The sequence below is a fragment of the Salvia miltiorrhiza genome, chromosome 1, assembly GCF_028751815.1.
Source record: "Salvia miltiorrhiza cultivar Shanhuang (shh) chromosome 1, IMPLAD_Smil_shh, whole genome shotgun sequence".
Taxonomy (NCBI): Eukaryota; Viridiplantae; Streptophyta; class Magnoliopsida; order Lamiales; family Lamiaceae; genus Salvia; species Salvia miltiorrhiza.
The window spans coordinates 39,852,436-39,875,653 of record NC_080387.1 but is presented as its reverse complement, the minus strand read 5'-3'; the positions used below and the strand labels follow the sequence as shown (position 1 = coordinate 39,875,653).

At 37.5% G+C, this 23,218-nt stretch overlaps 1 protein-coding gene across 1 annotated transcript; it reads left to right on the top strand.

The window, feature by feature from the left end:
• The first annotated feature begins 21,254 nt into the window (after window positions 1-21,254).
• Window positions 21,255-22,291, top strand: LOC131015214 (osmotin-like protein). The gene has a single exon (XM_057943504.1). It carries the CDS (start codon window positions 21,411-21,413, stop codon window positions 22,152-22,154), a length of 744 nt encoding a protein of 247 aa, XP_057799487.1. The 5' UTR covers window positions 21,255-21,410; the 3' UTR covers window positions 22,155-22,291.
• Window positions 22,292-23,218: the final 927 nt, after the last annotated feature.

The window sequence follows — 23,218 nt, the reverse complement described above, 5'->3', positions numbered from 1 at the left end:
CAAAGGATGTCGTGAAATGCCAAACACCATCATAAAAATAATCACTAACCGAGAAGCTCAGAAAATCATGCATATATATCGGAATTTTAAGTTTATCCACAAGCTTGTACCCAAGCCAATCATCCCGCCAAAAGTAAGTATGCTCACCACGGTCAATACAAACATAAGAATCATCCACCAACTGATTGACTTCTTCTTTCATCCCAATCCAAACAGAAGAGTTCGACACCGAATCCTTTGCAACCCCAAAATTGTTTAGATATCTCGATCTCAGAATGGAATGCGCCCAAACAGTTCCCTGAATTAACTTCCAAGCCAGCTTCATCAAATAAGATTTGTTCATTAACGTAAAAGATCTAATGCCGAGGCCGCCTTCTTTCAAGGGGGAGCAGACTCTACCCCAACTAACAGCACAGCTGGGCCGTTTATCAATATTTCCCGACCAAACGAAATTACGACATTTCCTGTCAAGGGAGTGCAGTAACGATTTTGGCCATTTGTAAACCATCATGGAGTGAACAATCGAACTCTGAATAACCGACTTGACTAAACAAAGCCTCCCAGCCATAGAAAGATGACGACCTTTCCATCGAGCAAACTTCTGGACAATCCTATCATGAATTGCCTGAAAGAAAGAAGCTCTCGGACGCCCAACGAAAATCGGAACTCCCAAGTAATTGAAAGGAAGGTTCCCGGTAGTGAAACTAAGCTCACGATGAATAGCACTTTTCCTGTCATTGAGAACTCCCGAACCAAAGTAAATGCAAGACTTCTCCAGACTACACTGCTGACCCGAAAGAGAGTCATAGTACGAAAAGATCTGATGAATTTTTCTAGCATTCCGAACCGTAGCTTTACAAAAGATCATAACGTCATCCGCATAGAACAAGTGAGTAGGGAACTGAAAAGTTCGACTATAGCGCATAGGTTCTAGATGCCCAGAATCAACGCAGCTGCTAAAAAGCCGACTCAAGATATCCTCCGCAATTCCAAAGAGAATCGGAGAAAGGGGATCTCCCTGACGCACTCCGCGAGAACAAGCAAAATATCCCTGCGGCTGACCATTATAGAGAATAGAGAGCCTCGCCGAGCTGAAAATAATAGAAATCCAGTAAATGAATTTCTCATGATAGTGATTAGCTCGCAAAACTTGCAAGATAAAATCCCATCGAATAGTATCAAAGGCTTTTCGGATGTCAACTTTACAAGCCATATTACGTCCTCTGTCCGTGCGTTTCATACAGTTGAAACCTTCCGAGCTGAGCATGATGCAATCATGAATATTACGCCCGCTAATAAAGCCGAATTGATTGTCAGAAACATGAGACGCATCCACCACGCCAAGACGAGAGGCAAGAATCTTCGAGATAATCTTGAAAAAGAAATTCGAAAGGACAATCGGGCGAAGATCAGCAACAGTGTCGACTGAATCCTTCTTGGGAATCAAAATCATCGTACTGGAATTACACCCAGAAGGTAAATAAGAATGGCGAAAGAAATTCTGAACAGCCGCAATGACATCCGCTTTAATCACATCCCAGCAACTTTGAAAGAAGTTACCAGAGAAACCATCAGGGCCAGGAGCACTTGAAGCATCCATATTAAAAACCGCCGCCGCAATTTCACTCTCATCGGGTATACTCACCAACCGCGCATTCTGATCATCAGACACCCCCGACTCAAAAAGCGCATCAATCTCTAACTGATCTCCAGAAGGTCGACCATCATCAGCGAAAAGAGACGTAAAGTGATAATATGATTCTCAATAATAGTGGCATCATAAGTCTCTCTACCATCAATCTTGAGGCGAGTGAAAGGCGCATTCCGTTTCTTGAACTTGGTCAAACGGTGAAAAAACTCAGTATTCCTGTCTCCATCCCGAAGCCAGTTCGCACGGCTTTTTTGCTGAAGCAAACAGTTCTTATGTGTCAACGATACATTTAGCTTTGCCTGAAGACTAACCTCCTCATCAAAGAGATCGTTCGTATATCCAGAAGCAGAAATCTTCCCCTGAGTAGTCTCAAGCTGTTTCATGAGAGAAGAAATGGAGGAATCCACATTGCCAAAAACCTCTTTATTCCAAACCCCAATCTCCTTACGAAGCCTTTTCAATTTCAACATAACACATAAAATCGGGCAGCGTGTGCTGACAGTCTCCCTCCAAGATGTCGCCACCATCTCCTGAAAGGTCGGATGCAAGGTCCACATATTAAGAAAACGGATGCAAGGTGCATGTATAACATATCTATTACTACCTAATTAATATCATTTCAAAACATAAGGGCCCTTTATAAAGCAAGCCGCTAATTAATAATATGTATTATATAGACAAATCTTTGAAATTATGTATACCACACTACAAAAAAAATAATTTTTTATCGACGGAAATTTCTGTCGGTAAATATATAACTCCCCTAGGTAAAATAGTTTACCGAGAGATCACCGATTAAACGAGCCCGTCGTCAAATAGTTTACGGAGTGATCAGTTATAAATTAGGCCGGACTTTTTGTAATTTATAAGCTTATCAAATAGGTGGTATATATATTCTGAATATGTTTGTTATTTTGACCTTATCAGACCTACCAAACCGGCCATTAAAATGTATATTATGTATCCCATCAAGGTAGTGGTATATAGATTTTCAAAGATATGTACTCCCTCCGTTCCATTAGAATTGATACTTTTAAGTTGGGCACGGAGATTAAAAATAAAGGGTTAAGAGTGTAAAGTAGGTAGGGTCCACTTATTTTATGTGTGTAGAGAATTTAGGGACCACATACCATTTTAGGAAATTGTCAATTCTAGTGGGATAAACAAAAAAGACAAGTGTGACAATTCTAGTGGGACGGATGGAGTATAATACATAATATACACTTGCTTGAAGTAAACAAGATATATATTATACTATATTTTAATCACTTATAGCAAATGAGCCCAACTGAAAGAATTGATAGATACAAATAATTCAAGTTAAATTATTTTTTATTTTGATAGATTACTTAAGTTTAAACTTGTTTGACTATCTACTTAATAGTACTTATCAATCTATCATCTTACTTAGAGTAAATATTCTGCCACCGGTGAACATAGTGAAGATAATTGATTATGATCAGATTAGGAATCATTATCAATTAGATAAATTGACTGGAAAATTTATTTGAAATGATTTTTGTTGGATTGGCATTTTTTTTTCTCAAATAGTATATATCTAAATTCTGGGACTACTCCTTACTTCAAAAATAAAAGTGTAAACATGAAAATAGAACTGTTTATAAATTTCTTTCACCTTATTTTGGAATGGAAATATTTATGTTTTAAAAATGATTAAGGGAACAATTTGAATAGCTTATAACTTAGCCAAACATCCTTTTAATTTTTATTTCCTCTTGTAGTGGTATTATTTTATTGTTGAACAAACTGCATGCAGGCGGAACACTATCCACACAAAGATGAGAATACTACCCACATAAAAGTGGAAAAATTAGGCAAACGGGATTGAACCCAAGACCTCTCACAAATGAGAGTCTTTGGGTGCTTCAACTTTACCACTTGAGCTAGGTCTCATAACATTAAACTTGTGTTTCTTAAGCATAGTATTTTCGTTTCTTAAAGAAAATATTCACTGCCTTAGCTCTTATACTGTCGACGTATAATAAGAGTATTTAAAAGGAATCAGATAATTTTACCCAAGTTGGGCCTCATACCAAGCGGATGGGCTGAAGCTTCTTGGGCCTAATTTATCATTTGTAATGTGTTTCCTAAGATATAATGCCATCCATCATATAAACTAACTGCTGAGGGCACAAATCGCATTTTTCTCTTATACAACTCCATAACATTATGAAATTTTAATGTTAATAAGGTAGTCACTTATCCTTTGTATGTCGAATGGCAACATTTTGAAGTCTGCCTCGAAATTGAAATTCGATCCTCTATAAGTAATTGTATATTTATAATAAGTTATTTTCCTATTGTTATATACTTCGATCCTCTATAAGTTATTGTATATTTATAATATGTTATTTTCCTATTGTTATAGACTTATACTCCCATTATTTTGCAGCATCTGAGTAACATGATCGAGCGGTTAGTTGATAGTGTAATTAAATAAGTGAAGAGAGTGAAATCAAGGATTGAAAAGTACTTGCTAGTAATTTCTATTTTTCATAAAGATGCGGCGGACGAAAGATTTATCGTTTGAGGAGACCTCTAACATGGATTGTCTTCGAACCATTATAAATATATATATGTATTGTTTATTGTTTTCTTCTAAATGTTAATTGTTTATAAGTTAGTGATACCCAAGGGTTCGGAAGCGTCGGTTCACGGTTCACCGAGAAGGTGATCATAATCGGCTCGTGAAGAAATTGAGAAGGGCCAATTCCGGGCCGGGCCTTGATCCGGCGGTACAAGGGCCTAACTGGCGGTTTTCTATTTTTAAATTTTTTTTTATGTATTGTGTATATTTAATTTTCTTATTAAATTACACTATTTAATACATTACATATAACAAAATTATTGAAAAACTATAAACGAAATAAGATTATAACACATTAACACCCAAAATGTAATAAAATTCACATTTTTATTAAATTTAAAGTAAAAAAATTATAATTTACACGTACAAATAAATTATAATTTTTAATTACAAAATTGAACAAGTAAACTAAAGTTACTAAATTTTTTTTACTAGTATTACACTAGTATCAAATTTGAATTAAAAAAAAATAAAAAAATTCGAAAACCATCGTTTTTGGGCGGTTAACCGCCGATTTTCGGTTCACGCATCTTCGGACGGAAATCGGACTGAGGTCTTTGGCGGTTTCGGTTCCGGCCCTTGGTCAACGATCTGGGCCAGAACCGTTGACTTCAGGCCGGTTCATACGGTTTAGGGTCGAACTGGGCATCATTGTTATAAATACACGAAATATACACAAATTTCAATTTTTAATCAAAACTATTTTTTCGATCATTTAATACATAAGTTTTGAACTTTTTGGAATTTGGTCATAATTAAAATTCCCGCCACATTTAATCCTACGCAGATGCAAAAATGTTCTTAAATGACATTTTTATATGAATTATTAGTCAATTAATACATATATATATAGCATTTTTTGGAATTTAGCGCAAATTAAAATAAAGCCGCATTAATTTTTTTTTCTTTTGCTCATTTTCTTATTTATTGTTGGGTCCCGGAATGTCTCGAATAGATGTATGAGGGATGGAATACACCTATAGGCTATTTTAAACGAAACTGAAGAAAAACAAGCCAACTCAACCTTTTCAGTTAAAAGAGTTTAGCAAAACTACGGTTGGCGACTGATACTGAATATCTCTTCAGTAAAGATTTATCAGTTAAGTCAAAGACTTTAACTGATACACGTTAGGCTTCAGTCGGGTTTGTAAAACAGAGGTGTATTATGAGTCTTACTGATTATCCGAAGATTTATCAGTTAGACTAATAACACCGGCAGTGGAAAACTTTACTTTGAAATAGCCTTAGTGATTGATCATGTTGTCAAGACTTATGTTTCACTTTGCAGTTAATCAGCTTCAGTTCACGAAAGGTTTGAGCACAAATAAGAAAGTAAATACTGAAAGCGATAAACAACAAGGGGATTTTTACGTGGTTTGGAATCCAATTCCTACATCCATGGTCAGTTGATCACACTAACAAACTTCACTGGGCTTGTGCTTACGGGTGCACAACAAACCTAAACAACCAAAGATCCAATCTTTGGTACCAACACACTAGTCTAGGTTGGATTTCTCACTCTTAGCTTCACTGAGACAAAACTATGTCTTTCCACAAAGACTAAGATCTCACGGAGTCAGAACACTGGTCTGAACTCCTCTCGAGTCAAACTCTCGATTCGGTCGATTGAAAAGAGGTTCGAAAACTTGCCAACTAGATTACAAAGAGCAGGCTCTCTGTAATCAGTTATACATAGGCTTAGGATATACAATATTTGCCTAAGTTCTAAGAGAATGTATATAATCAGCAGAGTCTGATTTTTGGCTCTGTGATTCTCTTCTTCGATTCAAACTTTGCAATGGCTTTGATTTGTTGAGTGACGAATTCGGCAGCGTTTCAGCTTATGTATTTGAATTGGTGAAGATTGATAAATGGCGCTCAAACGTCGTTAGCTTTAATTTTATTTTTTTTCTTTATTTCAAGCACCCCCATCTCTTCTCCCTCATCTCCGGCCAACACAGGCCCTTCTCCGATGAGCAGCGACAAGGCTGCCGCCTTCTCACTCGGACACAGCCGCCCTCGACATACATTCACACTAAGAGGCTACGCAGCGGCGAGATACCACCACCTCCACCTCATCTCTCTCAGATCCGACTCCCTCATCTCTCTTCTTCGGGCTCAATGGCAGCCACCGCCGCCGAATTCTCATCCTCCTCTCACAGATCGACGACGAGGTTTGTGTCAAAAATATGATCTTGGATCGTGACGATGAGGTTTCGAAGCCGGCAAAACTTGAGCTCTTATCAAACCTTAATTCGAGCCCCAATTCAGCATCCTCGAGCAAAGAAAGCCAAGATATGATCTTGGATTGCGACGGCGAGGTTTCCAAGCCGGCAAAATCGGAGCTCCTATCAAACTTTAATTCGAGCCCCAATTCAGCATCCTCGAGCGAAGCAAGCCAAGATATGAAGCTCTCTCACAAATTCGAGGAGCTCAATTCGAAAAATCTTAGGAGGAGGAGGAGAGATGTCGCGGCTTGGGCGATGTCGGGCGGAGGTTTTGCAGACGCGATTTACGAACATATCGATGTTGAGAGATGCAGTTCTTCTTGCTGCTACGGCCAGCAGCATCTTCCACCCGTGGTGGATCGCCGGAGGAGACGGCCATCAGTCGAGGACGGTGGCTGGTGTGCAGGTGAATTTGCGGGTCGAGGACGGCCATTGCAGGTCTGGAACAGAGGTCTAGACGTTAAGGTGGGGCCCCCTTAAAATAATAATTAAAAAAAAAACGGCGTTTGAGCGCCGTTTAACGGAGGGGTTTATTTACACCCTTGTTTCGAGAGTTCATGGAGGTCAACGCGCCTTGACCGATCCTAGGGGATAAAGGCTATATGGGTGTCAAGTTCAGGGGCCAATGTGCACATTTGCCCTTCAATTTTTTATAGATTTGAACAAGTAAATATACCAAATTAATCTAGTCAACACGTAGATTCCAAAAAAAAATTAATTTCATTGCAATATAATTATGACATTAAATAAATTATTTATTCCAACTACTGAAAGGAAATAACTGTGCCATTTTACACCAATAATATGTATGGCCATCGAAACACGTAAAAAGCGTGATGGACATGGTAAAGTATCATTTTACACATGTTGATGTAAAAGAAGTAAAGCAGTTATAAAAGTGACAATCATGTAAAGTGTAGGAATAAATGTGCAGCGAAAGAATTTTATGACTCTTGCTTCCGCATACTGCTTCTTTCTCTTGTTTTGCTTTGGTTCATGTTAATAAAATTTATTCAGTTTAAAAACGTAACTGGGATTAATCTGAATACGAATTAAAGATTTGACAGCGACATTACTGGTAATATGTTCACACTGCTCATATCCCCAGATTTTGACTGAGATCCGCCTGACCCCAAATTTAAATAAATCAGCGGCGGGATATTAATTATTAAGAACACAAAGAATACATGTTCTTAAATTAATTTTGCTCGTTCAAACACTCGGTACTTCAACTAGCTGTCGTTAAACAATTGTTACCTTCTATGCAGCCATATTGTAGTCTCCCACACACAAATATAATAATAAAAAATTTAATTTATTTAATTTATTTTTTAAAATAAAAACAGGATTTAGTTATTTTACTATATTCTCTATATTTTACTTTTTTTGTATTTTTTTAATTTATTTTTTCATAAAAATAAAAAAGTTACCAAAGTTACAAAAAAATAATTACAATGTAGAGAATATGATAAAATAACTAAATCTTATTTTTATTTTAAAAATAAGTTAAATAAATTAAATTATTTTTTATTTAGGTAAATTGCGGGTGGTCACAATGTGGCTGTTTAGCATTACTCTTTGCAGTAATATGTTTCTTCTTGTTTTATGTCTATGTTAGTTCATTATAAAGACTTAGTATTATATTATCCTGGCATCTATGATTTTGTAATACGCATATCACAATAAAAATAAAAAAAATCACCGAGATATTTTTTTCGAGTAAATTTAAATAAAAGTCAGTAATTATAATTACGAAAGATGATACAATCTGTAATTTTCACCTTAGGAATTAACAAATCTGATGAAATTTTAGTGAGGATGCGGTAATACCTAATCTTTTCATTAGAATTAAGTTCTCGAATCTACTAAGTAAAGAGAACTTGCCTTTTGATTTGATTATAAAGTAAAAAAAAAAGACAATATCCCTAATCCCACTCCCCTACTTTTATTTAAAGACGTATCCGGTGTATAATTATAAATTTATAAATGAAAATTAAAGAAAGGCTGATCTTATACATAAGATAGCATCATGAAACACGTATACCAATAACTTTTTGATAATTTAGCCTTTTCCCCTTTTCTTAATCAAATTCCTCTTCCTCCTTTTTCTTTTTCTTTCAAAAATGTAACGCTATTGTCAAAAAAATAATCTCAAAACAAATTAGATATGAAAATAAATTTTAAATATGTAAAAATATAATTATTCTATATTTATGTAACATAGTTACTAACTTACTAGGTTGTACGGGTAAAAGTTGTTACGATTTTTTTTTTTTTTTTTAAATACAATGGAGATGGACAGCCAGTTGATAGTTTAAATTATAATAGCGTGAGAAGGCTAATGGTGATAGAAAAAGAGTAATGCTAAACAGCCACATTGTGGCTACCCACAATTTATTCAAGTAGAAAATAATTTAATTTATTTAACTTATTTTTTAAAATAAAAATAAGATTTAGTTATTTTATCATATTCTCTACATTATAGTTATTTTTTTGCAATTTTTTGGTAACTTTTTTATTTTTATTAAAAAATAAATAAAAAATAAAAAATGCAAAAAAAAATTAAAAAAATAAGTACAATGTAGAGAATAGAATAAAATAACTAAATCCTATTTTTATTTAAAAAAATAAATTAAATAAATCAAGATTATCCTTATTATATTAGTGTGTGGGTGGCCACAATGTGGCTGCATAGACTTAAGATTTCGGATAGCTCATGCATATTGAATGATCCACTTTATCTTCACAGTCCATCATTATTAAGTCATTGATAATTATTTTATATTAGTAGATATATAATATTCATGATCGTTACAGATATTATATCAGCGCTTTGGATTGATGTAAAATTTGTTAGTTTTTTTTTTTTTTTTTTTTTTAATATTTTGTCATCAAGGTCTTAACAAACTCAAAAATTTGTACCGACGAATCCACTCAAGTGCGATCTCCCATATGGAAGACCAAGTCCTAGCAAACGTTGACATCAAAAGTATTTTCTGAGTAGTTTATTTGGACAAAATATACTCGTATAAAAAAAGTTAAACGTTTTAAAATTTTGATTTATTTATAAAATTTGTTCAAATTTAAAGAGAATTTAGTTAGTTTTATTTTTTTAAATAATAATAATTATTAAAAAATTATTAAGAAAAGTATTATATGGAGAAAATAATAAAATTAACAAAATTCTTTTCTATTTTGAATAAAAGAATTTACATAAATCAAAATTTAAAATATTTAATTACTTTTATGGGACATATTTTATTCAAATTAATAACATTAATATTGTTTTCTAATACTACTATCTTGGAACCAATAATTGATTATTTGATTTTGAGACCATTTTATCCTTTTCATCCCGCCCCACTCGTGTACTGTTTTTAATTTTTCTTAGATTTTTTCACTTTATAAAAGTGGAACATCCTATGTGCATGAGCTATCTGAATCTTAACCCTTATGCGATCACCATTAGCCTCTCCTAATAAAGACTCTCTCTCTCTGTTTGCCCATTCTAATAAATTTTGTAAAATATTATATATATATACACGATATACTCCTGTTGGAGTATATTATAAAGTGATTCAGTTGAATTTGTCTCATTGTCTTAATTTGAATATTTATTCGTTTTAAGACATCGGAAACGCATCGCGTAAATGGCCACTAGCGTCTGTGTAGATGACGCTAACTTCTGTGTTGTGTGTCATCATGGTGTCACTGTCCTCACCTATACCAATTATAATTTGGAAGTTATACCTACATTTCCTCCACGTTAGTATGTAATTTGTTGTATTTTTAAGAGGGTCAAAATTTAAAATACCCACCTTCATAACTTATCTATTAAAAATACCCACTTTCACAAAACCCCTATCAACCATATCCAACTCATCATTCATACCCAAACTATCCCTCAACCAATCCTCAACAAATCCATCATTAAACCATTTCATGTTCAAATTATCATAATTCAAATAATACATAATCAGGCCCAACATGCTTCCGTACAACTTCTAAATAATTCAAAACATAAATCAACAGTATACCTTTCGTCGACTGGTCACCTTCCGGAGCTTTAATCGCTTTTTACGGACTTCTTGCCTCCTCGGCCTTCGTCCAACCACACGCTCGCAAGTGGTGGTTGCAACCTTCTTCCTTCACTGTGTTCCGGCTTTTGCCGAATGGTCACCTTCAGGAATCAGTTTCCCTCCTTCGCTGTGTATCGACTCTAAATATTTTTGTTGAAAAATGAAAAGAAGATATTTATACTAAACCGAAATAGTTGGGCAAAAACTAAGTGTTTATAGAGGAATTATATAAAATTTAATTTATTTCATAAAATACTCCCTAAGGGAGGAGACAAACTTGTTTAGCTACTCATAGTAGCTAATACTTGTGTACATAAAAATAAAAAGGAACTAAAACTAAAAACGAAAACTTTAAAAACAAGAATTAAAAATTACAAAGATAGATTCTGAAGAGAGAGTGTGTAGTGTGAGAAAGTTGTGGAAATTCTTCGATGATCCTCTTCTCCCCAGCACTTGTGTTTATATAGAGGTTTGAACCCCTCTATTATTGCTTGGTTGTTGGCCTCGGATTCCTTCTTCGTGGCCAGCTTGCTTGAATATGACATCCACCTTCTTTTGTCGGCCTTGATTGCCGACACTTGTTAGTGGCATCACATGGTGCTGGATCCTCGCCTTATCGTCTTGTGATAATGCTGGTAGGGGCCGGCAACTTTTCCTTCCACTCACTTTTGTCCTGAAGCTTTTGGTGAGTGGTCCTCCTGTTCTTCCACCCACTTTTGTCGTTTCTTTTGTGGGTGCGATCCTTGCTGTGAATCACATGATTCACTCTGCTTTGTCGGCCACCTTACTTTTTTGGTGCCCGAGGTGTTCTTCCCTTTGGTGTCTGACGTTCGTCATGTTCATCAGACCGGAACCTTCTTCTATCAGGTTTCGGGAGGAAACCTTTGCCGAATTCTGGCTCCTTCTGCGACGAACATTGGTCGCAGATTCTCTCGATCCAATGGCTAACATGAGCCATATTACAGAATTTGCGACGAGTCTCTTTGCTCCCCGCGATCTTGTTTCCCCAAATAGTTTGCCTCTTATTCTCGAAAGAATTTTCAGCAAACTGGGTTGTGGTTCCTGTCATTGTATTGACCAGGAACGTTCCCAGATCTGAGCTCTGAAAGAACTTGAATCTGGACTTCATTTTGTCCATCTCTGTAAGACAGACCCAAAGACCCCATGCTCGTCTCGTGGAGATTTGATCCTCCGTAAATGTTGAGACGATTGCGGCATTAAACTCAGGAACTTTGATCCGGTTCAAGGCTCCTGTATCTGGTCTCCGAAGCTTGATGAAATGGAAGGCTTCGTAGACTCCTTTGCCAACTGGCTCTGGAGCTGCACTGAAGAAGTACAATTCCAGAACATCTCCCCTTTTGAGGGACTCGTTGTTCTCCCATGCGTCGAACACCGTTTTCTGGATCCATTTGGGTAGACCCTTGATTTCGGTGAATGCCGGGGAAGTGGTATAAACTGAAGCTAATGCCCCAAATTCATACCATTCTTTAACATCGTTTGGATTGGCTCCTGGCGTGAACCAAACCCTTGGATATTTTCCTGCAACATCAACCCGGCAATTTCCCGGATTAATGCCCCTTCTCGTAAGAAGTTTCTCCCACCTGTCTTGATAATTCTGCCAAGAAGGAGAAGAAATAATAAGATTAGTATCAACCTTAACTTGGCCTGTCATGGGCCTAAGGCTGATCTCTCCCTCTTTTACCCCAGAGGTGGAGGGTTGACATGTTGATTCAGGGAGTGACCCCTTAACAACATCTTTTCCTCGAGCGTCCGGCTGTGAAGCCATTCTCTCAGGACTTGGGCTAGGGGTACTTGAATCCCCTGCTACAGGTAATCCGCCCTGTACGGAAAGCATTGCTTTAGCCCGATTTTCACGGACTGCGCGCAAGAGCGGCTTTTCAGTTGCTTCCTGAAGATTGAACATCTTCATGAAACAGACATCAATTTGGCTAGATACTTTGGCTTCGTCAGCCGCTTGTATCTTTCCTGCTTGTTTAGTATGCAGCACACATCTGTGCCACTCTTGTTGTAGCAGCTCTAGACTCTCAAAGAGCTGCCCCTGTATTGCCTCGATGGCCTCCGCTTCAGGGAGCTCCATCCCTTGTAAGGAAATCTGCAAGAACATTCTGATCAGATTTCAAAACGACAATATCATAATCATAATATTGGCATTCTGCTTGCCATCTAATTAATCTAGCCCTTTCGGGTTTAGATTCAAACTTTTTTGTTAAGAAAGCTTTAACGTTAGTGTTATCAACTTTCAAAACGAATTTTTTAGCCAGTAAGAAAAGCGGCCATTTTTTAAACGCCTTCCGCACTGCAAAGAATTCTTTCTCGTTGATGTGCCATCGCACAGCCTCGTCGTCGGAGAAAAGACCGCTACAGTATCTGCAAGGTTCTTCTCCATAAGGGGTGATCTTTGTAAGCACAGCTGCCCACCAAAAATCACTCGCGTCGGTGTAGAGGACCAAATCATCCTCGTCTTGTGGTATTGAAAGCTTTGGGAGATTCTTGCAAATCTCTTTCAACTTCTTCATACCCTCTCTATGTTCCTCCTTCCATATAAATGGAACATCTTTCTTTAGTAATGGACTAAAGATTTTCCTGTACTCCGCAAGATTTTTGATGAACATTCCTGCAAAGTTAACAACTCCGAGAAAGCTTTGGAGCTGCTTCTTTTCCTTGAGATCTTCTGGAAAATTCTGGACCTTTTCCACAATGTGATCTTGTAGAATGATTCCAGATTCATCGATCTCGATTCCCAGAAACTCCATCTTCTGGGTGGCTATGACTGCCTTCTTTTCTGACAGCACTAGTCCTTCTTGTTGACAAACATCTGCAAAGATCTCCAGATGCCTGACATGTTCATGAATGTTTTTTGATGCGATAAGAATGTCATCAATGTAAACAAACATAAACATAGAATAATCTTTGAAGAGATTATCCATCTTTCTTTGAAATATCTGAGGCGCGTTGGCTAGCCCCATTGGCATGACATTCCAGACGTAATGTCCTTGAGGAGTTGAGAAGGCTGTGAACTTCTTACTCCCTTCCTCCATGCGAATCTGGTAAAACCCTGACTTGCAATCGAACTTTGAGAATACCCTTGCACTTCTAATGCAGTTGATAAGGTGTTCTCTGCTTGGGATGAAATATCCGTCAAACTCAAGAATATCATTAATTCCTTTGTAATTAATGACCAATCTTGGTCTTCCTCGCTTGATCTCCCCATGATTTCTCACCAGAAATCCAGGACTGCTGTAAGGTGATCTTCCTGGTTCGATCAGCTTCAAATCAAGGTGTTCCTTGATTATGCTCCTCATATCCTGTTGATCTTGAGGATTCATCAGGATAGGTCTGAACCTAACGAACTCATGCTCCTTTCCAGTTTTAACTTTCAAGGTTGCTCTGAGCTGGTTCTTGTCCCACCATGCCAAAGGATTCTCATGGTAACTCTTCTGAATCCTCCTTTTGACGTCGGCAATGGACACCTGTTCTTCTTCCTTGATATCTTTGTGTGATATCAGGGATACTTTGAGGATTTGAGTTTCTTCCTCAGAGAGATTTGGGAATCCCTCAGTTCTGCATTTGAGCAAAACTTCTCCGAATCTCCGTTGATCCTTCATTTGGGGTCGCCGGAGTCTGCCATCATCACCACGCTTGCTGCGGAATTTGATTGGCATTGAACGATGAAAAGCTCCATTGAGCCTTTGCACAATGATTTTGTGATCACAATTGGTTGTGAACACTAGCCTCCTGGCTTCATTGTCCTGTATATACCTCTTGAAGCTTTGCAGAAAATTATTGCCGAATAATATATCTGCTCCGGTATCATGGAAATAAATTGGTGGAGTCTTGACCTTGTACCAAGGTGTCTGTCCTGCTCCGCCAATCAATATTTCCGTTTGCTTTACTCCCTTTGATAGAAGCAAAATCTTTTTAGAGAAATCCCTTCCTGCAATTCGAGGTAGATCTTCTTCCACTTCTGCTGGAAAGACTCCTCGTTTTGCTGTACAGATTCCTGCTCCCGAATCCACATAAGCAGCAAAATATTCTGCTTTGAATTTCTCGTATAACATCCCAACAGAGATGTAAATTGAGAATGGACTTGTCATTAGATCATCAACCTTTGACGCCCGATTGTGATCTCCATTCTTCCTGATTTCCATGACCATGGTTTATATTTGTCAAGGAAATCTCGTCCTAAGATCAGGACATCTGCTTCTTGTCCGGCTTGGCCTTCGGTCTGGATTTCAAAACCTCCAACCTCCAGAGTTCCGATGTATCGGTTGTCACCTGGATTTGCCAAATAATACAACGAACTACAAGGAAACTGATTTTCCCTGCTTGTTGTATCAAATTTTGTGGAAACTTGTCTCCATCCTTCGGGACATTTGAGTTTAACCCTCATGTCTGGAGCTGGTGTTTCCTGGATCGCCATTCTCTCATATGATTGAGAGAAACTTCTTGTAATAGACCCTGAAGTCAGTCTATTTCCTTGAAATGATAGCCTCGGTGCTCCCAGTCTGAGACTTTGAGTATGGCTTAGCACCGTCTTGTCTCCAATATCGATGTCGATTTCTCCGATCTGAGGAATCTCCACTCGGTTTGGTTTGACTGCCCTGGCTACCTCCTTGAATATTTCTGGAATCTCAATAAATTCTTTTCCCAGAAATAATTCCGTGTGATGAGAATTTGATAGGGCATACGAGACTTGATAAGTCAGTGAGTATGGCCTATTCCCATCTGTCAACAGCTCCTTCTTTTTGTAGTCCTGATAGAGGGTCAGGGCTCTGCTGAAGGATGAATCTTGTAGATTATAAGCGATCTGTGGATAGAACTCGGTTATAATCGTCTTGGCATAGAGATTGCCTGAAAAGGCTCCCAGAACTGATGCTCTAGTATCTCTGATTCTTTTGTCGCAAAGTGCGACATCAATTGGTTGGTCTGTCCCAGGGGATAGGGATGATTTGATCACCAACTGAATTGCTCCAATATGAATCCATTTCATCGTATTTGCGACTTCTGGCTTCATTTTCTTAAGATCCTGCCTAATATCTTCGGCAGGTACCAGCTGGATCTCCACCTGATTACTTGTAATCTCCATTGGAAGCGCCATTTCTCGGTTTGTGACACCAAAATAGACATGATGCTTCCTCTTTGATGGTATCAAGCTATTAAAAACTCGATTCAATCTTCCATTGGAAAACCCTTGGTATGTTTGTACCTCCCCAGTTTCCCGGTTGAGTCTTCTTACGAGCTTCTTCACCACTTCTTCCTGTGGAATCAAAAAATGGCTAGTAAATCCATTCTGATCCTCCTTCTGGATGTGGTGGACCTCGTGTTCCTCTTTAGTCTGACTCGTCTCCGGTTGATCCATTGGACATCCCCGAATCTTCAGAACTAAAGACTTCTTCTTGCTCATATATACTCTCATCAGAGGATATATCTTCAAATTGATACACGGGTATCAATTTCTGGTGGTAGATCGCGTCTTCGATATCCGGTGTGGACTCGAATCTCCTTATCTGCCTTTTCTCGTTGTCTGGGCAATTGGTTGAAATATGCCCCTTTGCACCGCACGACCAGCAGTTGCAATCTTTAAAACTTTCATTTGCTTTGGCTTGAGTGCGCCTGAAAGTCTTTCTTGCCGGGATTCTCTTTTGATTTGAGAATCGGTTTCTTGATGGTCCGCTCCGTTGGCCTGACTTGTAGGAGCGTGCCTTCTGTCTGGTCCACATAGTCCTCGGCTTCCAAGAACTCCTTCTGGACTTTCTTTCATAGGGTTGATACCTATGTTTCTTTCGGCTTCTCTTTTGATACAGCAACTCAGCACCGATCTCAGTTGGAAGATCTATGTTGTCGCACATCAATGGAGATTTCTTGTTGAGCCTCCTCAATTTTTTGAGATTTCTCAGGTCCGCCGCCTTCTGGCACCATTCGGACAGCTTCTTGTGAACATAAGACATCCTTCTTGATGCACTATCAAGAGGATATTCTCCCGGTGATACATACTCGTTGATGAGCATTTCCCTCCATGGACTTGGAAACTTTGTGAAAAAGAGGTCCTTGGCGGTTGTATCATCAACTACCCCCATATGAACATATAGGGTATACAGACGTAGAAATTCATCAAGAGCTTTGGGCTCTAGCACCATTAATCTTAGATTGTAGAGTGCCTGATGATATTTCTTGCGTTTCTCCTCTGCGGATCCTTCGAAAAAACCCATTCCCAAGAAATGGATCTTAATCTGTTTAGTAGCTTCCTTAATAATGTCATAAGGTTTTGTGCTATTAAACAGTTCTTCCCTTGCTGAGATGTCGATTTTATCCCAGTATTGTTTTGCCATTCCTGCCAGACTTGCTTCGAAGATTTTGGCAAACTCCTTTTTATCGTACTCAATTGTGGTGACTACGATATTCAAAGCTGAAGCCCACTCATCGATGAGATCCTCCCAATCTTTGAAACTGGCTTCGTCGAGGTTGAGAATCAATCCATATGGATGGATTGGTTCAAGTGTGGCCTTCCCTACAGGAGTATCCCGCATCTGTGGCCTGCGTCTTTTGGTTCGTTGGTAGTGGCTTGCATCGTCTGAAGCTCCACCCCTTTTTGACGAACTTTCTTCTTGAGGCTCGTTTTTGGGCACCTCATCTTCTTGGTTCATCTTTAGATCAACCATATTGAGGTTAGCAAAAGATTCTGCTAACTCCTGTAGATCATCTAATCCGATTCTGTCAAGGCTATTCATGATATTTGCCTTTCATGATTCGGATTATATCCTTTGGCTGCAACTCCTTGGGTGCTGCATCAAATATAGGGGAATTCGTCGGGTCGTTGGACCATTGTTTCCGAATTTTCCCGGAACATGGTTTTCGCCTTTCGATTTCCTTCATTCTTTTCTGGATATCACACAAGAGGGTTAATATTTCCTCTTGTTTGAGTGATATTCTGCTCAGCTCCATCGGTAGATCATACAGCTTGACGCCATAATATTCCACCGTCTTTTGGATCTCCCGCAAGTTAACGTTGTCGGAAGAACTTGGCTCGATCTTTTGGTAGCCTGGAAAAGCTACGCTTGTCTTGTCTTTTGGTTCCATCAGTAGTGAGACCAATGGGCATCCGCCATGTTTTGTTCAATGGTCTCTCTGGCTGAGGCCATTCTCATGAGATGCTCATGATAATTCTGGATACTCGCGATGATATCGCGAATAAGTTCAATATCTCCTCCTCGTCGTAGGTTGGTCACGAGGGCTCGATTGTTCCACCTGAGATCACTTATAAAGTGACCCATTTCTATCTCCAGATTTTGGAGAGAGTTCCTGTAGTGTACACATCTCGGACACTCGTCCGGATCCATAGACTTTAAATGGAGTCTCCTCCCATATGGGTTAGTCATAAAATACATTAAAAATTATATAATTCCTCTATAAAAACCCGCTCTGATACCATTTTGAGAAGCGCGGGATCAATTTGAACATTTATCAATTTTAACCATTTTTTGCTTAACAGTACGTGGCGTTGTCACACAGTCCAGACCCAGTTTACCGAAGTAACCTATCGGGCACGAGGAAAGTTTCCAGCCGATATACTAGTCAAGCTTAATTAGGCGAGAGATGGGAGATAAAGAGAATTTAAGTATAAGGGTAGAAATGGTATTTCACAATGAAGTGGGTATTTTTCATAGATGTTTTATATAGGTGGGTAGATTTGATAGATGTATTATAAAAGTGGGTATTAAAAACCATTTGCCCTTTTTAAGATATGTTTGAGTAGTACTTTCTATACTTTGTTGTTTTATTTAATTTGTTTATCTATCAGAAAGAAAAATCATGAATTGTATATATAAATAAGACTTTCGATTCTTTAGGATTTGAAATCAAATATTGCATTTATTTATCAAGGAGATAAATATATCACTGAGGGTCACCAATTAAAGACAAAAACAGTGTAAATAGAAACTATTACAAAGTCATTGAAGTGTGATAATCTAGCATGTCAGCCGACTTGGATGTCATCAGGGATCCTTCATCTCATTGTACCGTGTGGTAACATTTTATTGGCTTTTCAGATTTTTTGTAGATAAAATTTAATTACAAATTTTTTTATAAAAAATATTAAAAATTTATTAAAATTATCATTAGATATATTTAGTTATATAAATAGAATTTAATTTTGCTATATTCTCACACACAAACTAAATCCCTCTCTTCCTCACAATTTTACACTCTCTTAAATTTTTCTTCACATATTATTTTTATTTGAAGTTATGAATCCAGATCATCGTAATTATTTTAATCCAAATTTGCAAGATTATCCTAACTCTCAAAATTATGCAACTTTTATATCTTATTCGACTCCTCTCTTTTTTTTACTTTCAAATTTTGAAGATCAACTAAATTCTCAATTTTACCAAACTCAATTTTCTCCAAATCTAAGTCAAATTCTTATATCTCAAAGAGTTCTCACATAAGAAAATATCTTCCGTAATTTGTTCGAAGGTAATGCCCAAACAAAAATCAAAATGGGACAAAATTAAAGTGTATCTTGGTGTGTAAAAGAATATATAGCCCTCATGACATCTTGAATCTATGCTTGATGAACATACATATTTCTATGTTTCTAAATCAATATGGTGTCAATTTTATAGGGAATTGTGCGTTTATGGTTAGTTTGAGTGTATATTAGTTTATTGTCGAGAACTTATTGCTTTCTTAATGTTTGATTAATTTTTTAGGAACATTGAAACTTAGTTTGCAAAAATGACCTGAATGGAAGTCAAATTTCTCTCGATATGAGTTCGTAGGCGCAAATAGATCGAAAATCAAATCGCGAATGAGGGAGAATGGAACGAAATAAAATATTGTGCATAGCTAAAAATCACACACGGGCCATACACACGGCTGCGTATATGGGCTGCGTGGTTTGCCGATTTTTTCTGTTTACGACGCGCGATCGTGTTTCGCTGGTGCATGGACCGACCGCGTGTTTGTTAGGTTTAATCGCGTTTTGACAGATAATTTGCCAGAAAGTCTATTTTCACTTGATTTCTTCAGTATTAATTTGACACTCCAGCCTATAAATACCCTCTGAAAGCTTCAAGAAATGAGATATAACCTTTATTTTCTGATTTTTTGAGAGACGAGAAGAGAAGATATGTGGAGTCAAAACAAGAGATAGCGAGATTCTACGATTTTCCTACGGATTTTATTGTTTATGATTTTATTTTTCATTGTTTATAGTTACTAGTTTACACGTCTTTATTTGGCTAGTAATCTTTTGTCCTATGGATAGGAATGAATTTCTCAATTATTTGGATTTATTAATCTAGAACTATTTTTTCATGTTCGTGTTCTTGAGCTTTGATATTTGCTTAATTGATTAGCCACCAATTTTTCTTTATTATTGGAATTGATTTAATATTGGGAGATGATCATTATTGCTTGAACTAAGAACATGAAACATGCGTGTCAATATTAGCGTAGAAGTATTGATCAGACTTATGTGAGGGCTAATCATAGGAACTGTTGGAAATTACATGTTTAATTGCGATTCAGAGACAATAGTCTTGAATGTAATTTACGATTTGTATGCTACGAGAGTGTATATAGACTTAATTCGTAATTGTCTTAGAAAGAATTGGATTCTCGAACGATTAATCGAGCCGAATTTATTTGATTTCCAAAATCTGTTGAAGTCGAAACTCTAGAATATCTTTATCTTCTGTTTATCTATCTTGTGTTGATTTTATTGTTCTTGTTTATTTTAATTATATTACAACAAACCCAACTTAACCATTCATCTAAATAGAGGATTATAGTTTTAGAATAGTACTCATTTTAGTTTTCAATATCTGTGGAATACGATCTTTCTTGTCGTTACATACAATTGCACCCGTACACTTGCGGCGTGTGAAATAAATAGTTTATCATAAAATAAGAAAGATAAAATAATATTTTTGAGGATATATTTGTAAAAAATTAAAAGTGTAAGATAGAATTGAAGATACTCTTTTTTAAATAAGAAGAAAGATGGTTATGTGTAGCCCACATTAATATATGATGTAGATAATGAGTTATTTAAAATTATTTATTATGTATTGATTTTTCATTTGAGCAAGTGGCCTATTGAAATGAGACTTTTAAATAAGGAAATATGACATATTGAATTGGTACAAAGGTAATGTTCAATTTTCATTTTTTGACAACATTCCAATTATACTTTTTTCGTCCCACTTATAATATCACAATTTTTTGAACATAAAAATTAAGAAAGAAGTATTTAAGAGTGTAAAGTAAATGAACATCATTTGTAAGATGAAATGTAAATAAATTTATGATGTAAAGTAAGTGGAAATGTATTTAATTAATGTAGACCACACTACTTTCCTCGTAAAATATAAATTTCTTAATATTCGTGCCCAAAAGAATTGAGACTATTAGAGTGAGATAAATAAAGTATAATTATAATAAATATACAAAAAATTGTGTACAATCGAATGTGTCGTACAATCAGATTGACCCGCATCTAAAAATAATTTATTTATAAAATTCGGATTAGAATACAGATTTGAATTAGGGTACAAGTCAGGTTTAAGTGAGGTTGCAATCGGGTTGCACCTCCTATATAAATGGATTTTGAAAAATATAAATGTATTTATTAAAATTAGTTTCACCAAAATAATGTATTTTACTACGAAGTAGAGGAGAGGGAGGGAGCATATGACAGGTTTACAGATAAGGAAAAAGGAGAAAAGATTCTTGGCAACGCAGTGCAGTCCCCTTTCTCTCTCTCTATTTATGCATACACACACTACAGTCATAGTCACATTCACCCAAACGGTAAAATGGCAACCTCTCTCATCTCTCTCTCCACCCTCCTTATCCTGTGCACCCTCGCGAAAGCCACGCCCCCGGCGCTCACTTTAACACTCGTCAACAACTGCCCCTACACCATTTGGCCTGCCATCCAGCCCAACGCCGGCCACCCCGCCCTCGAGCGCGGCGGCTTCGCCCTCTCCACCCTCACCCACCGCTCCTTCCCGGCCCCCGCCGCCCACTGGTCAGGCCGCATCTGGGCCCGCACCGGCTGCACCCACACCAACGGCCACTTCTCCTGCGCCACCGGCGACTGCGGCGGCCGCCTCGAGTGTAACGGCCTCGGCGGCGCCGCCCCCGCCACCCTCGCCCAGTTCACCCTCCACCACGGCCACGCCGACTTCTCCACCTACGGCGTCAGCCTGGTGGACGGCTTCAACGTGCCCATGACGGTGACGCCGCACGAGGGCAAGGGGCAGTGCCCCGTCGTGGGGTGCCGCGCCGACCTGCTGAGCACGTGCCCGCACGCGCTGCAGGTGAAGGGGGGCCCGCACGGGGCCGTGGTCGGCTGCAAGAGCGGCTGCGCGGCTTTCGGGACCGACGAGCTCTGCTGCCGGAACCACTTCAACAGCCCGCAGACCTGCCGGGCCTCCAGCTACTCGGAGTTCTTCAAGCACGCCTGCCCCGCCACCTTCACCTACGCGCACGATAGCCCCTCCCTCATGCACGAGTGCTCCTCCCCCAAAGAGCTCAAAGTTATCTTCTGTCACTGAGATTTCTTCTCTACTTTCTCCTCTCGCTTTTCAGATCTTTGTTTACATTTTGTGTGTGTAGGACAGAGAGGGAGAAATGTATGGAACTTTTGTTTTAGAAATAAAATTAAGGAAATTATGTTTGGCGTCAAAACAAACTTAGGGTTAATTAATTGTGCTATTTAATTACTTTCGATTGCCTTCATCCCTAAATAACCTCTTAAGAGGGCCAAATAATTTTTTAGGAGAGAGGTACATAAGGTTTAAGACATAATTATTAAGTATATTGAAATTAATAAAAAAAATATTATAATTAATATTAAAAATAGTTAAAAATGTTATAATTAATACTTAAGAGTAAAAATATGAAAAATAAATAAAATAAAATATTACTAATAATAAAGTAGTATTTTAAAATAAATCAAAAATATTTAAGAGACCGCTCAAAAGGAAAAAGTTACGAAGTTATTTAAGAAAAAATTATGAAGTTATTGGGAAAGGAAATAAGTATTTTCTATTTTCTTTTGGTTTTGCCAATCGTCCGTGCTTAAATATAGTGAGTATGAGTATGACTCCCAAGATTTTTCCTCTCGTCTCGAGGAAAGGATGGACCTTTCTTGATCGACCACACAGCTATCGCGCAGATCTCAAACTTTTATCAACTTCCGTGGTATCTGCTTGTAAGTTTTAAGTGAAAGAGGTTCTTGATTTGAAGGATTATACTCCCTCCGTCACACTTCAATAAGTTCACTTTTTTGGGTACGGAGATTAAGAAAACTTACTTTTTAGTAGTAAACTGGTAGTAAAGTGGTGTGGTCCACACCAATTAAATACAATTTTTTTACCCAAAAAGAAAAATGAGCCTATTGGAGTGTGACATCCCAAAAAAGAAAATGAGCCTATTAAAATGGGACAGATGGAGTATAAAATTAGATTAAATTAGTTTTATGATTAATTTTGGGACAATGGCATATAAAAATAATTTTGAATTATAAGTCTTGACTTATTCTCTATCACACAGTTTATCTCAAGTCAATTTCGAATAATTTCTAGTTAATTTAATCTAGGTAATCGAATATTCCTTA

Coding starts and splice junctions, on each gene's coding strand:
- LOC131015214 (XM_057943504.1), top strand. CDS start 21,411: ATGGCAACCTCTCTCATCTCTCTCTCCACCCTCCTTATCCTGTGCACC.